We start from the raw sequence: 13,620 nt of genomic DNA, 5'->3' as shown, positions 1-13,620 counted from the left end.
AGGAGCCTTGGGGACTGGGGTGACTAAAAGCTTCGCTGTTGGTTCCTTCCCAGGTGTTGGAGGAGCTGTCTGGGGGGGAGGGCGGGGGGCAGAGGGTCCCTGGCCATGCTGGGCATTGTGGCATCTGCCTTCACGTGGATAGAGTTGGCAGTCTTGGTGCAGCCGTGTCAGCCCCTCCGTGGGTGCTGGAGAGGCTCACACTGCCTATCTTGTCACCTGCCAAAGGGTAGTAGGTGGACAACCCCCATCTCTGCAGTCAGCAAACGAGGAAAATGGGGTTCTGTTGGGGTCTGTTGGTGATGACCTGGGCAGTGTTGGGTGTACATGGGCTACTGGTTCTAAAGTAGTCATGGCAGACAAGGAAGAGGTCTCAGAGTCAGGTGAGGGCCATGGGCAGCTTGTTGGGTTGCCGGTGAAGGGCCATGCCCCTTGCTGGCTGGGAGGACCTCCCTGTAGCTCCCACACCTGCATATTCCATGTGCATTTTGTAGCTCTAAGCCTGTTAGCCAGCCTCCTGTGAGGGGAGGAGGTGGCCTAGGGCTCTCACCTGGACATCCTCTTACCTAGGGAGCCTCTTTCCTAGGGATCCTCCCACTTGGCCCCACCTTGGCTCTAAGCCTCAATGGCCATGTGCCAATGGGCATGTCCTTTGCCTTTTAAGCTCAGGCTCTTGCCCTTTTAATTTTGTCGTGAAGCTTCATACTGAAAGTGTGCTATGGGGCCAGGTGTCCTCCTAACTCACTTTGCACTGAGTCCATTCTAGAATGTGGCACTGTCATAAGTATGCATGGATTCTCCTGGATGTTTGTCCCTGATTTTGAGAAGGGGTTTGTACTCAGAGAAGGAAAGGGTGATTTTCATTGCCCAGTAGGCTGGTGCTTGTTTCAAAACCAGTGTGAGGAGGCCATTGTCAGTCCAGTGCCCTGAATGAGCGACCACCTCCCTGATCTCTTACTTAGAGTAACACTGACTCAGGCCTCAGGGTCATTTGGGGGATGCCAAGGGCTGAGCGGAGGCCTGGGGGTGTGTGGTATCATTGCTGGGCCTGTGTCTTGTGCCCTGTGCTCTGTGCTGGCCTGGCACACTGCTGGCACTGGGTCGTCTGCTTAGCCAGCGGCTGGAGAAGGTATGGGTGCTTAGAGGTCACTGCCCAGGCCTGGTGGCCTCCCTGCGGTCTTGCTGACAGAGGGTCTGGGGTTTACTGATGAGCTAGGCTGGCCGCCCAGAGGCTTTCCTGTGCCAAGGGGACACTCCCCTGGAGGCTGGGGCATCTGTCCAGGAGAGAAAGTTCCACGGCTAGGCTGTGGCTTTCACATCTCACCCCACATGCCATGTGTCTGATCAGTCTCATACTTGTAGGCCCTGTAGCAGGTCATTCCCATTCCCAACCTCAACCCCAAACCGGGACCCTTTCAGTCTGTGGCTCTTCTTCAACCTGTCTTAGCCTCTCCCCCGAGAGCCTTTGAAGAAGGAACAGGAGGGAATCTGGCCCAGTTCCTAAGTCACCCCATGGAAGGCTGAGGTCTGCAGCCCCCCTTGCTCACGGCTGGGGTTGGAACACAGGCTTTGACCTGACAGGAGGCTGGGGTGGAGTAGCTTGGTGATCTGGCCCTGCAGGCTGGTGGCAGGGAGGCCAGAGAGGTGCTAAGTGTGTGCCGCACTTCCAGCTTCTCAGCCTGACACAGCATGGATGAAGTGTGGTTTTAGGTTTGACTTTATACACACGGGGACGTGAGAGTGTCTTGTTCTTGGTTTTGCTAAATCTGCATACACGCATGCTGTGATTTGCCTGTGGGATGTGGGTGGGTGGGGCAGTTCGTCCTCATCACCTGCTCACCCCCTTGGGTGATGGAAGCGCCTGCTTTGGTCCAGGACCCTCAGGGGAGGCGATGGCCCACACCCCAATCGCATCCCTGTCCCCTGTGTCCTCAGATCCTGCTTGGCCACCCGCCTACATATGCTGTGGACGTCAGCACCCAGGTCGCCACAGTGCCCGCGCCTGCCGCCGTTCTCTCCCCACCTCTGCCGGAAGTGCTGCTGCCTCCTGCCCCCGAGCTCCTGCCTCAGCTCCCCGGCTCTCTGGCCCCAGTGATGGCGGCTCCTCAGAGCGTGCCTGTCCAGACCACCGCGCTCCTGCCGCCTGCTAACCTGCCGCTGCCCAGTGGGCCTGGGATCCCTGGTCCCTGCCCGACTGTTCAGCTGACGGTGGAGCCAGCCCCGGAGGTGTGTGGCCCTCCCCTCGAGGCTCAGCCCCCAGTCCGTCACCCTGATTCCTGACCCCAGCATCACTGCAGCCCTCCTGTGCCGTGACCTTGCGGCTCAGCCCTAGAGGTCGGGAATAACCTCAGGAAGGTGGAAGTGTGTGTCCGGGGACAGCCGCAGGTGCTGTTCTTCTCCCTCTGCTGTCCCTGGATGGATGTCACATTTTCCTTAATCACACATCCAGCTGGAGACCCTGATTTTTACACATGGATGCAGAGTGCTTTTCTTGGAGGCGATGGGAAGAACCATTGATAATTCTTCCTGGGCCATGTGCTCCCTCATAGGGATGATCAAAGTGGGTTAGCATGTTTGGAAAGGAGGTGGCCCCAGCTTTTAGGAATCTGCTTGGCTCTAAGTGTTAAACATAAAATCCCTCACTCCTGCCAGCCTGCACGTGATTTGCTCCCTGCAGTCAGAAGGGAGTGGGTGGCGGGCTGGGTGGTGATGGTGTGGAGACGGCAGACTGCACGCGGCTGTGTCGCGGGGGAATGAATGTGACCTGGCCTCCTTTCTGTGGTTTTATTTCAGGAGCAAGCCTCACAGGACAGGCAGCCCAGCCACCCTCAGAGCTGTGAGAGGTAATAGCACACTTTGCCCTCGTATGGCAGAGCTTCTAACAACGTCACCCATTTCCAAGCCTGACCTGGGGGAGCCTCAGGGAGCTTCTCTGGGGGGTTTGTCAGTACTTGTTGTTGTTTGGTAGTCAGATACTCTCAGTTGTCCTGTGGGTCCTGGTGCTGGTTTGCAGTGCTGAGGGCAGGGAGAGGCTATGAATGGAGAGTCACCAGATCCGGGGACTGTGGAAGGCCGGAAGAGCAGGGCAGAGTCCGGCCCTCATCCCAGGTCTCCCAGCACCTCGGGCGTGGACAGTATTGCATTTAGGGAGGGAGCTGGTTACAGGAAGTGATCTTGTGTCCCACCCTCCTGGTAATGCCAGCACCAGCTCACTGCTCTGCAAACTCCTCAGATGCCACAGTAGCTCTCCACCTTGTTGACATGTTCCCATTGCTGTTCAACAGATGGGGGAACCAAGGCACGGGGGTGGGTTATGTCTTAATCCTGACCTATACTGTGTGCCGATTAAGTGTGATCTGCAGGTCAGGAGCTGAGAAGACTTAGGTCCTGGGTCAGAAAGGTCATATGCTCCGTATGACCCCAGCACTATCTAGGACATATATTATAGGATGAGGAGAGGCAGTGGGCTCAGGGTCCCTCTGTTGTGCATGGCCAGCTTTAGACCCTCTGGGTTTTCCACCTCGTACACCCAGACAGTAAAGCTTCTGTTGGTTTTCTGGGAAGCCGTTTCCCACGTGAGGCAGGCTGGGTTCCCCTGAGTGCTGTAACAGTCTTGGTTGTCATGTAGCTTTGGAGGCTCTGACGTCCCTTCTGGAAGAGAGATGAGTGATAGCTGTGAAGGTGCGTTTGGTGGGGGAAAGCTGGAAGGCAAGGCCGCCCGGAAACATCACCGCAGGTCCACGCGTGTGCGCTCCCGCCAGGAGAGGGCCAGCCGGCCCCGACTGACCATCCTGAATGTGAGTAGCCAGGCAGAGCAGGCCGGCGAGACAGGGCAGGCTGGGCGCGGTGTCCTCCCTGGTCTCACTGACCGCGTGTCCCTTAGGTGTGCAACACGGGTGACAAGATGGTGGAGTGCCAGCTGGAGACACACAACCACAAGATGGTGACGTTCAAGTTTGACCTGGATGGGGACGCACCTGACGAGATCGCCACCTACATGGTGAGGCTAGGTGTCGTGCCTGGGCACGTGAGCCCACAGCCCTGCCCCTGGGACTGTGAGGCTGTCTCCTTGCATCAGGGGGTACATGCATGCCAGCCCCATGGAGGGGAGTACTGGTTGCTAGCCTTGCTTGTCCTCCCTCCTCTGCCAGTGGCTGCCTCTTGGAGATAGCACTGGCCCATCACCTGGAGGCCTGCTGTGGCTTCTTGCTGAACTGTGTAGCCCTAATGTTGGCTCAGTGGCCGTGTCTCCCCTCTTGGCTTTAGTCCCAGCGTAGAAACCAAATAAATCCATCCGTGAAGACGCTATGCGGCCAGTGGCCTGAGGCACAGCCCCAGCAGCAGGGCTGATGTGTTGTTGCAGGTAGAGCACGACTTCATCCTGCAGGCCGAGCGGGAGACATTCATTGAGCAGATGAAGGATGTCATGGACAAGGCAGAGGACATGCTCAGTGAGGACACGGATGTGGACCGTGCCTCCGACCCTGGGGTGAGCCCGCCACACCTCAGCACCTGTGGCCTGGGTGCTGGGGAGGTAAGTCCCCGTTATGAGGTCCTGGGAGGGTCTGGGCCTACTTAGACCCCAGCTCCAGGCTCTGTGAGTGCAGCGCTGTGATGTGGCCAGCTAGAGGAACCTGTATGCCATGCAGTGTCAGGTGAGGTGGCCGGGAGGGTAGGCGCCTTCTGTCCAGTTAGAAATGTCCGAGCTCTTGAGGCCCCTCAGATGATTTGAGACAGTGTTGTGCTCTGAAGAAAGTTCTTGTTCCATGCAGTCAGCTGAGTTCTGATCCTTTACCTCCTTCAGGAGAATCGCCAATCCCAAGCAAACGCCCCGGTGTACCAGCAAAATGGTATGTCTCCCTTCACGGCTGTCCCTGCCAGTCAGACATGCATTTGGAGGAGTCATGTCTGCCACTGTCCTTTCTCTGCTTCCAGTAGGCATTTGATAAGGGCCCCCCACTGAGCATATTGCAAGGGGTTTTGGCCATCACACTGGGGGGGTGCTGGAGTGTGTGGTGAGCATGTCCCCATCTGGGGACAGCTGCCCTGTCTGAAGAGCCATGTCCGGTCTGTGTGGGGACTGAGCGTGGTGTGGACTCACTGCCCTGCTGGTCCCCCAGCCAGCATTACCACTTCACTGATGTACTTCAGGTGACCTTGGAAAGAAGCCTGTGCTAGGGGGACGTGTGAGAGCTTCTAATGCCAGTGAGGGGCCCCTGAGCAGGCTGCACATCCTCCCCACTGGTGTGAGATGAGTTCCTCAAATCCCCCCTTGACAGGTCTGATATTGGCGGGGAGGGGTCACCTACTCAATCTCACCAGCTGTTTTTGTCCTGCCTCTTAGTCCTGCACACTGGGAAGAGGTGGTTTATCATCTGTCCGGTGGCCGAGCACCCAGCAGTAGAGGCCCCCGAATCTTCACCCCCACTTCCTCTGAGCTCCCTGCAGCCAGACACCAGCCAAGGTATGAGCAGCCAGAACTCCCAGCCCTTCCTACTTGATAATTCCGTCTGTCTCCTGTGTATCGCTCCACATCATCTCATGGTCCTCAGTCTGACTTTACTTGTGCTCATGTTTTGCCAGCATGTGCTGTGTGCCAAGCAAAGTGCAAGAGCTCCACTCTGCACTGTTGCCCCAAAGCCCAGAGCAGTCTGTGGGGCTGTGTCCTTGTCTGTATCCCTGTCCCAGTTGTCCACCAAATAAGTGAAGTCAAGGTGGCACTCAGGTTTGGGCCTGTCAGTTACCTTCACAGTGCAGGCGAGGCACACGGGTTGCATAGGTATATGCTAAAAAGTCTCTGCCCTTGCCCTTTCCTACCAGTATTTTTGCAGGAAAAATTCTCAAGGAAAATCAGAAAATATTTTGATATGAACAAGAATGAAAAAAACATATTAAAATGTGTGAGATGCAGCTGAAACAGTAATTAAAGGGAAATTTGTAACACTAAATGTTTAGAGGAAGAAAGAGGTCTCAAATCAACAACCCAAGTTTTCACCTTGAGAAGTTAGGAAAAACTAGAAAATCCAAAGCAAACAGAAGGAAAGAAAGAAAGGTAAGAGCAGAAATCAGTGACATTTGAGACAAAAACAGTAGAAAAAACAATGAAGCCAAAAACTAATTCTTTGAAAAAAATAAAAATGTTTGGTCTCTTGTAAGACTAACAAAGAAAAAGACAAAATACCACTATCAGGAAAAAAGGGAGACATCACTATAGACCCTGCATAAAGAGATGCTGATCGTGGAATCATAGTCATGGACTATTTTGAACAAACCTACACACATTTATTTGACAACTTCGCTGAAACAGACTAACTCTATGAAAGCCACAAACTACTAAAACTCATCCAAGATGGACTAGATACCCTGAATACTCCTATACCTATTAACAAGATTGAATTTGCATCAAAAATATCTCCCAGATAGTTTCACAGTTGAATTCTATAAAACATTTTAAAAAGGAAATAACACCAATTCTACAGAGATTCATCCAGAAAATTGAAGTGAAAGGAACACTTTTCAAATCGTTTTATGAAGCCAGCATTGCCCTTATATCAAAACTATATAAAGGCAGTACCACAAAAAAAAAAAAAAAGAGTGACAGACTCTTTTGTCTATTTTATCTGCTCTCCTAATCTTTCAAGGATATAGAAGGGGAAAAAAAAAAAACTCAGTAAAATGTTAAAAAGTCAAATCTTGCAATATAAAAAGAAGAATATGCCGTAACAAAGCAGAGTATATCCTAGGAAGGCAATATTCAAGAATCAACTAATTCACCATATTAATGTCAAAGGGACTCTCATTTCCTTACAAAGGGAAAAGTACATGATCATATCAGTTGATACAGAAAAAGTATTTGACAAAATACAACACCCATTCATGATAAAAATGCTCAGCAAGCTAGGGATAAAGGGAAAATCCTCAACTCGATAAAGGGCATCTACAGAAAACTGACAGCTAACATCATGTTTAGTGATGAAAAGCGAAATGTGTTTTCCCTAAGATGGGGGTCAAGGCGTAGATGTTTAATCTCTCTTTCTATTCAACGTCACACTAGAAGTATTAGATTCCAGATAAACAAGAAACAGAAATAAAAAGCATGTGGATTGAGGACTTCACTGGTAGTCCAGTGGTTGGAAATCCATGTGCCAGTGCAGGGGACACGGGTTCAATCCCTGTTCTGGGAAGATTCCACATGCCACCAGGCTTCTAGGCCCATGCACCACAACTGCTGAAACCCAGGTGGCCTAGAGCCCATGCTCTGCAACAAGAGAAACCACTGCAATGAGAAGCCCATGCCCTGCAAAAACAGAGTAGCCTCCACTCACATAACTAGAGAAAACCCGTGTGCAGCAATAAATCTGGCTCTGCTGGCATCGCCAAAAAAAATGTTTAAAGTCGTGAGGAGTGAAAAGGAAGAAATAAAACTGTCTCTGCAGCTAGTATGATTTTATGTGGAAGAAAATCACAGTCATTCTAAACAGAAACAACTCTGAGAACCAATGAGAGAGTTTAGCAAGATCATAGGATATGTAGTCAACAATAAAAATAACTGTTTCTATATGCTGACAGTGAACAATTGAAAATAATATTTTGAAAGAATACTATTTACAGTAGCTAAAAAAAGATACATAGTTCTAAATTTAACAAAACATATACAGGATCTGTATAGTGAAAACTATAAAGTAATGATGAAATGGATTAGAGATGATCCAAATAAATGGAGAAGCATACTGTGTTTATGAATTAGAAGATTCAGCAGTAAAAATGTTGATTTTTTCAAGAATTTTTAAAGAATTCAGCAGTTCTTCCCAAAGTGTTATGTAGATCTAATAGAATGCCAATAAAAATTCAAATGGTAAATTTTGTAGATACAGACAGGCTGACTCTAAAATTTATATGGAAGTACAAAGGTATAGCTAAAGCAGTTTTGAAAAAGGCAGATGAAGTTGGAAGCATCATACTACTCAATATTAAGACATTATAATGTTACAGTAACCTAGAAAGTATAGTATCGACAAAAGAATTGATGCATAGATCAATGAAAAAGAATATAAAGCCCAGAAATATATGCATAGAAATATAGTCATTTGATTTTTTGACAAGGATGCAAAAGCAATTCTGTGTAGAAAGGATGGTCTTTTCAACAAATGGGGTTAAACTAGTTGCTCATCCACATGCACTAATTGAACTTTGACCTATGCCTGACATCTTTATGCAAAAATTAACTCAAAATTCACTGTATATCCAAGCATAAAATATAAAACTGTATTATAATTTTTGGAGAAGAACTTTTGTGACCTGTGCCAAGGGAGTCTTTAGATCTAACACCAAAAACATAACCCATAAAAGAAGAATGGATAAATCAGACATCATCAAAGTAAATTCTTTTGTGCTGTGAAAACCACTGTTAAGAGAATGAAAAGACTATCTACAGACTGGGATAAAATAATTGCAAGTTACATATTCACCTTAGTATTTGTTCCCAAAATATATAAAGTACTCTCAAAACTCCTAAGAAAACAGCTCAACTGAAAAATGGACAATGGACTGGAGCAGACACTTCCTAAAGAGAATATGAGGATGACAGTTAAGCACATTTAAAAAAAATTAATCTCATTGTCTACCAGGGAAATGCAAATAAAAGCCGTAGTGAAGGATCATCACACACTTGTGAGAATGGCTAAGCTAACAATACTTAGTTTTGTGTGGATATGGACCAACTGGATCTCTCATGTTAGTGGGAATCCAAAATTGTACAGCTATTCTGGAGAATATTTAGTTGGATATTTTAAAAATCAAAGATATACTCAGTATCTGACACAGCAGTTGCACTACTCAGGGAGAAATAAAAACTCATGTTTACTAAACACTTATATATAAATGGTTATAGCAGTTCATTTGCATAATTGCCCAAACTGGAAACAACCCAAATATCCTGCAGTGGGTGATTGGAAAAACAGACTATGGTGCTTTGAGAAAGAAAGAAACAATTGACATATGCAACAGCATGAGTGAACCCCAAAGGCATACTGAGTGAAGGAAATCTGTCTCAAAAAGCTGCATACTGGATAATCCTATTTTTAATGACATTCTCAAAGAAACTATAGATACCAGATCAGTGTTTCTGAGGAGTTAGAGATAGGGGGAGAATGTGAATATAAAGGGGTAATAACACAAGGAAGTTTTTTAGGGGTGATTGAATTGCTATGCATTACAGTAGTAATTATATGGATATATGTATGCTAAAGTTCTCAGAATTCTGCAGCTAAAGAAGTCCATTTTACTGTATGATAATTTAAAAAGTGAAAAAAAAATTTACATATGTTGAAAGAAGGTATGTAACCTGGCAGATAATGAGGCAAGATAGCATGAAAGAAAAGCAGCAACAAGAACAGACAATAAAAAAGATCCTCAGACTTTTACTTTAGGTCACGATGGATAATAGGCACTGGATTTATTTTCCCTTAAAACAACTGAAAAAGCACGCAAAATATACGAAACTATGTTTTTTAAAGACTTGGAACATTAAAGAGTGAATGACATTGATCCCTGCAATACTGAAAAAACTCTATGATCATTTCAGCTGACTGCACTGAGAAAGTTTTCACAATCCCAGAGCAGGGAGGGAGGGACCCAGGTAAAGCTCAGCAGATTTCCCATAATGAGGAGACTGACCTGAGAATCTTGGGAAGTCCAGGGGCAAGAGTTTGTGGGCAGAGTTTTGGAGAGGAGAGAGCACAAAGAGAAAAGTCTCTGGATTGACAGAGGATTCCCTTTGGTTATTTTGCAGAGTACTGTGTGTGAGGAAACTAGCCAATGCCAGGAAATGAACCACTCCAAAGGATTACAGGGACTATATATAAAGGGACTACTATAACTTGGAGAAGGAAATGGCAACCCACTCCAGTATTCTTGCCTGGAGAATCCCATGGACAGAGGAGCCTGGTAGGCTACAGTCCACGGGGTCGCAAAGAGTCAGACACAACTGAGCGACTTCACTTTCACTTTTTCTTTTTACTATAACTCATAGTATGGGAATGTCTGTTCCTACGAAGGACTTATAATTCAAGGGCCATTGAGTAGAGGACTGACAAGGGCCTTGCCTCCATCATGGAGAATAATTAGCCCTAAATTAAAATTCGTTCTTGTCCTGCTGAACAATCTTTTTTTTTTTTTTTTTCCTGCTGAACAATCTTAAGAGCAAGATATCAAAAGATCAAGCCAGAGTAGCTTAACTTCATCCCATAGCAGAATGTTATTAGGAATACAAACTCATACAGCACCCAAGAAGGCAAATTTTACATTGTCTGATATCCAACTGAAATTATCAAGCAGAACAATTTGAGAAAAATTCCTCATTCTAATGAACCCATAGCTGACAAAGCTATTAGAATTAGCAGACAACCACATTAATACAGTTAATTACAGCTGTATTCCATATGTCCAAAAAACTATAGGAAAGAGATATAATTTATCATATTGATAAAGTAGTAAACAGTCCATAAGATTATCTAAATAAATGCAGAAAAGGAATTTCACAAAATTCAACAACTACAAGTATCCTCTGCAAACTCTCCATGAACAATATAGAGTTAAATCTGATAAGATATTTGTAAGACTGTTCAGTAAGAACTACAAAACAATGTGGGTGGAAGCTAAAGACCTAAAGAAGTACCCTATTCTCAAGTCAGAAGACACAGTATTATTACAGTTTTAATTCTCTCTCACTTGATCAATAGATTTTATGCAGCTGCCACCAGAATCCCAGAAGTTTTTTTCTAACAGTTGAAAAGCTGTGAAAATGTAAAAGTCATTGGAATTTGGAAGTAAGAGAAATAGATTGCAGTGCTAACACTAGCTGATTTCAGGAATTATTATAAAATCATAGTGATCAAGATAGTGTGGTGTTGGTGGTAGTGTTATTTGGTCACTTGAGTCATGTCCGGTTCTTTGCAACCACATGGACGGTAGCACATCAGGCTTCTCTGTCCTCCACTCTCTCTCAGAGTTTGCACAAATTCATGTCCATCGAGTCAGTGATGCTGTTTCACCATCTTATCCTCTCCCACCTCCTTCTCCTTTTTCCTTAAATCTTTCCCAGCATCAGGGTCTTTTCTATTGAGTCAACTCTTTGCATCAGGTGGCCAAAGTATTGGAGCTTCAGCATAGTCCTTCCAATGAATATTCAGGTTGATTTCCTTTAGGATTGACTGGTTTGATCTCCTTGCTGTCCAAGGGATTTTCAAGAGTCTTCTCCAGCACCACAATTCAAAAGCATCCGTTCTTTAGTTCTCAGTCTTCTTTATGGTCCAACTCTCACATCCGTACATGACTACTAGAAAAAAACCATAGCTTGGACTTACATGGACCTTTGTCAGCAAAATGATATCTCTACTTTTTAATATGCTGTCTAGGTTTTTCATAGCTTTCCTTCCAAGGAGAAAGCATCTTTTAATTTCATGGCTGCAGTCACTGTTGGCAGTGATTTTGGACCCCAAGAAAATTAAGTTGCCATGAAGTGATGGGACCAGATGCCATGATCTTAGTTTTTTGAATGTTGAGTTTCAAGCCAGCTTTTTTGCTCTCCTCTTTCACCCTCATCAAGAGGCTCTTTAGTTCCTCTTTGCCTTCTTCCATTAGAGTGGTACCATCTGCTTATCTGAGATTGTTGGTATTTCTCCTGGCAGTGTTAATTCCAGCTTATGATTCATCCAGCCAGGCATTTCACATGATGTACATGCGAAATGATATACATGTGCATGATGTACTCTGCATACAAGTTAAATAAGCAGGGTGACAATATGCAGCCTTGTTGTACTCCTTTCCTAATTTTGAACCAGTCATGTTAGTTCAGTGTTCGGTTCTAACTGTTGTTTCTTGACCTGCATACAGGTTTCTCAGGAGACAGGTTAGGTGGTCTGGTATTCCCATTTCTTTTAAGAATTTTCCGCAGTTTGTTTCAGTCCACACAGTCAGAGGCTTTAACATAGTCAGTGAAGCAGAAATAGATATTATTTTTCTGGAACTTCCTTGCTTTCTCTATGATCCAGTGAATGTTGGCAACTTGATCTCTGGCTTCTCTGCCTTTTTTAAACCCAGCTTATACATCTGAAAGTTCTGGGTTTACATACTGCTAAAGCCCAGCTTGAAGGATTTTGAGCATAACCTTGCTATCATGTGAAATGAGTGCAATTGTACAGCAGTTTAAGCATTTGGCATCACCCTTCTTAGGGACTGAGATGAAAACTGACCTTTTCCAGTCCTGTGGTTACTGCTGAGTTTTCCAAACTTGCTGATATACTGAGTGCAGCACTTTTTTTTTTTTTTCTCTTTAAAAATATTGAGTGCAGCACTTTAACTGCATCATCTTTTAAGATTTTAAATATCTCCACCAGCTTTGTTTGTAGCAATGCTTCTGAAGGCCCACTTGACTTCACACTCCAGAATGTCAGCTCTAGGTGAGTGACCACATCATTGTGGTTATCTGGTTCTTTAAGAGCTTTTTCTTATAGTTCTTCTGTGTATTCTTGCCACCTCTTCTTTATCTCTTGTGCTTCTGTTAGGTCCTTAACTTTTCTGTCCTTTTATTGTGCCCATCCTTACATGAAATATTCCCTTGATATCTCCAATTTTCTTGAAGAGATCTCTGGTCTTCCCCATTCTATTGTTTTCCTCTATTTCTTTGCATTGTTCATTTATGAACAAGAGAGTTCTTATATCTCCTTTTTGTTCTCTGAAACTCTGCATTCAGTTGGGTATATCTTTCCCTTTCTCCTTTGCCTTTTGCTTCTCTTCTTTCTTCAGCTATTTGTAAGCCTCCATAGACAACCACTTAATCTTCTTATTCTTTGGGATGGTTTGGGTCACTGCCTCATTTACAGTGTTACTAACTTCCATCCATAGATATTTAGGCACTCTGTCTACCAGATCTAATCCCGTGAATCTACTCATCACCTCCAGAGTATAATCATAAGGGATTTGATCTAGGTCATACCTGAATGGCCTAAATGGTTTTCCCTTCTTTCTACAATTTAAGCCTGAATTTTGCAATAAGGAGCTAATGATCTGAGCCATAGTCAGCTCCAGGTCTTGTTTTTGCTGACTGTATAGAGCTTCTCCATCCTTGACTGCAAAGAATATAATCAGCCTGATTTCAGTATTGACCATCTGGTGATGTCCATGTAAAGAGTCTTGTGTTGTTGGAAGAGGGTGTTTGCTATGACCAATGCATTCTCTTGGCAAAAGTCTGTTAGCCTTTGCCCTGCTTTATTTTGTACTCCACCACCAAACTTGCCTGTTACTCTAGGTATCTCTTGACTTCCTACTTTTGCATTCCAGTCCTCTATGATGAAAAAGACATCTTTTTTTGGTGTTAGTTCTAAAAGGTCTTGTGGGTCTTCTTAGAACTTTTCAACTTCAGCTTCTTCAGCATTAGTGGTTGGGACATTGACTTTGATTACCCTGGTGTTGAGTGGTTTGCCTTGGAGAGGAACTGAGATCTTTCTGTCATTTTTGAGGTTGCACTCAAGTACTGCAGTTTGGACTCTTCTGTTGGCTATGAGGGCTACTCCATTTCTTCTAAGGAATTCTTTTTCACAGTAGTAGATATAATGGTCATCTAAA

General features: G+C 45.4%; 1 protein-coding gene across 6 annotated transcripts in view; it reads left to right on the top strand.

The window, feature by feature from the left end:
* Window positions 1–13,620, top strand: part of WNK2 (WNK lysine deficient protein kinase 2) — a 149,596-nt gene that overhangs the window by 69,258 nt on the left and 66,718 nt on the right. For 5 of the 6 annotated variants that reach the window (XR_009696371.1, XM_061163608.1, XM_061163607.1 and 2 more), the window contains exons 13-19: window positions 1,933–2,223; window positions 2,791–2,840; window positions 3,626–3,794; window positions 3,881–3,997; window positions 4,361–4,531; window positions 4,802–4,847; window positions 5,342–5,461. Coding sequence is in view for 5 of the 6 variants with exons in the window: in XM_061163608.1 (XP_061019591.1) it covers window positions 1,933–2,223; window positions 2,791–2,840; window positions 3,626–3,794; window positions 3,881–3,997; window positions 4,361–4,531; window positions 4,802–4,847; window positions 5,342–5,461 (964 nt within the window). In the remaining variant the exon portion in view is untranslated. The remainder of the gene's footprint in view (window positions 1–1,932; window positions 2,224–2,790; window positions 2,841–3,625; window positions 3,795–3,880; window positions 3,998–4,360; window positions 4,532–4,801; window positions 4,848–5,341; window positions 5,462–13,620) is intronic. The other variant, XM_061163609.1, reaches the window with a different exon arrangement.

Source organism: Dama dama, chromosome 16 (assembly GCF_033118175.1).
Source record: "Dama dama isolate Ldn47 chromosome 16, ASM3311817v1, whole genome shotgun sequence".
NCBI lineage: Eukaryota > Metazoa > Chordata > Mammalia > Artiodactyla > Cervidae > Dama > Dama dama.
The sequence above is the reverse complement of the archived record's forward strand: the minus strand, read 5'-3'. Positions and strand labels throughout refer to the sequence as shown.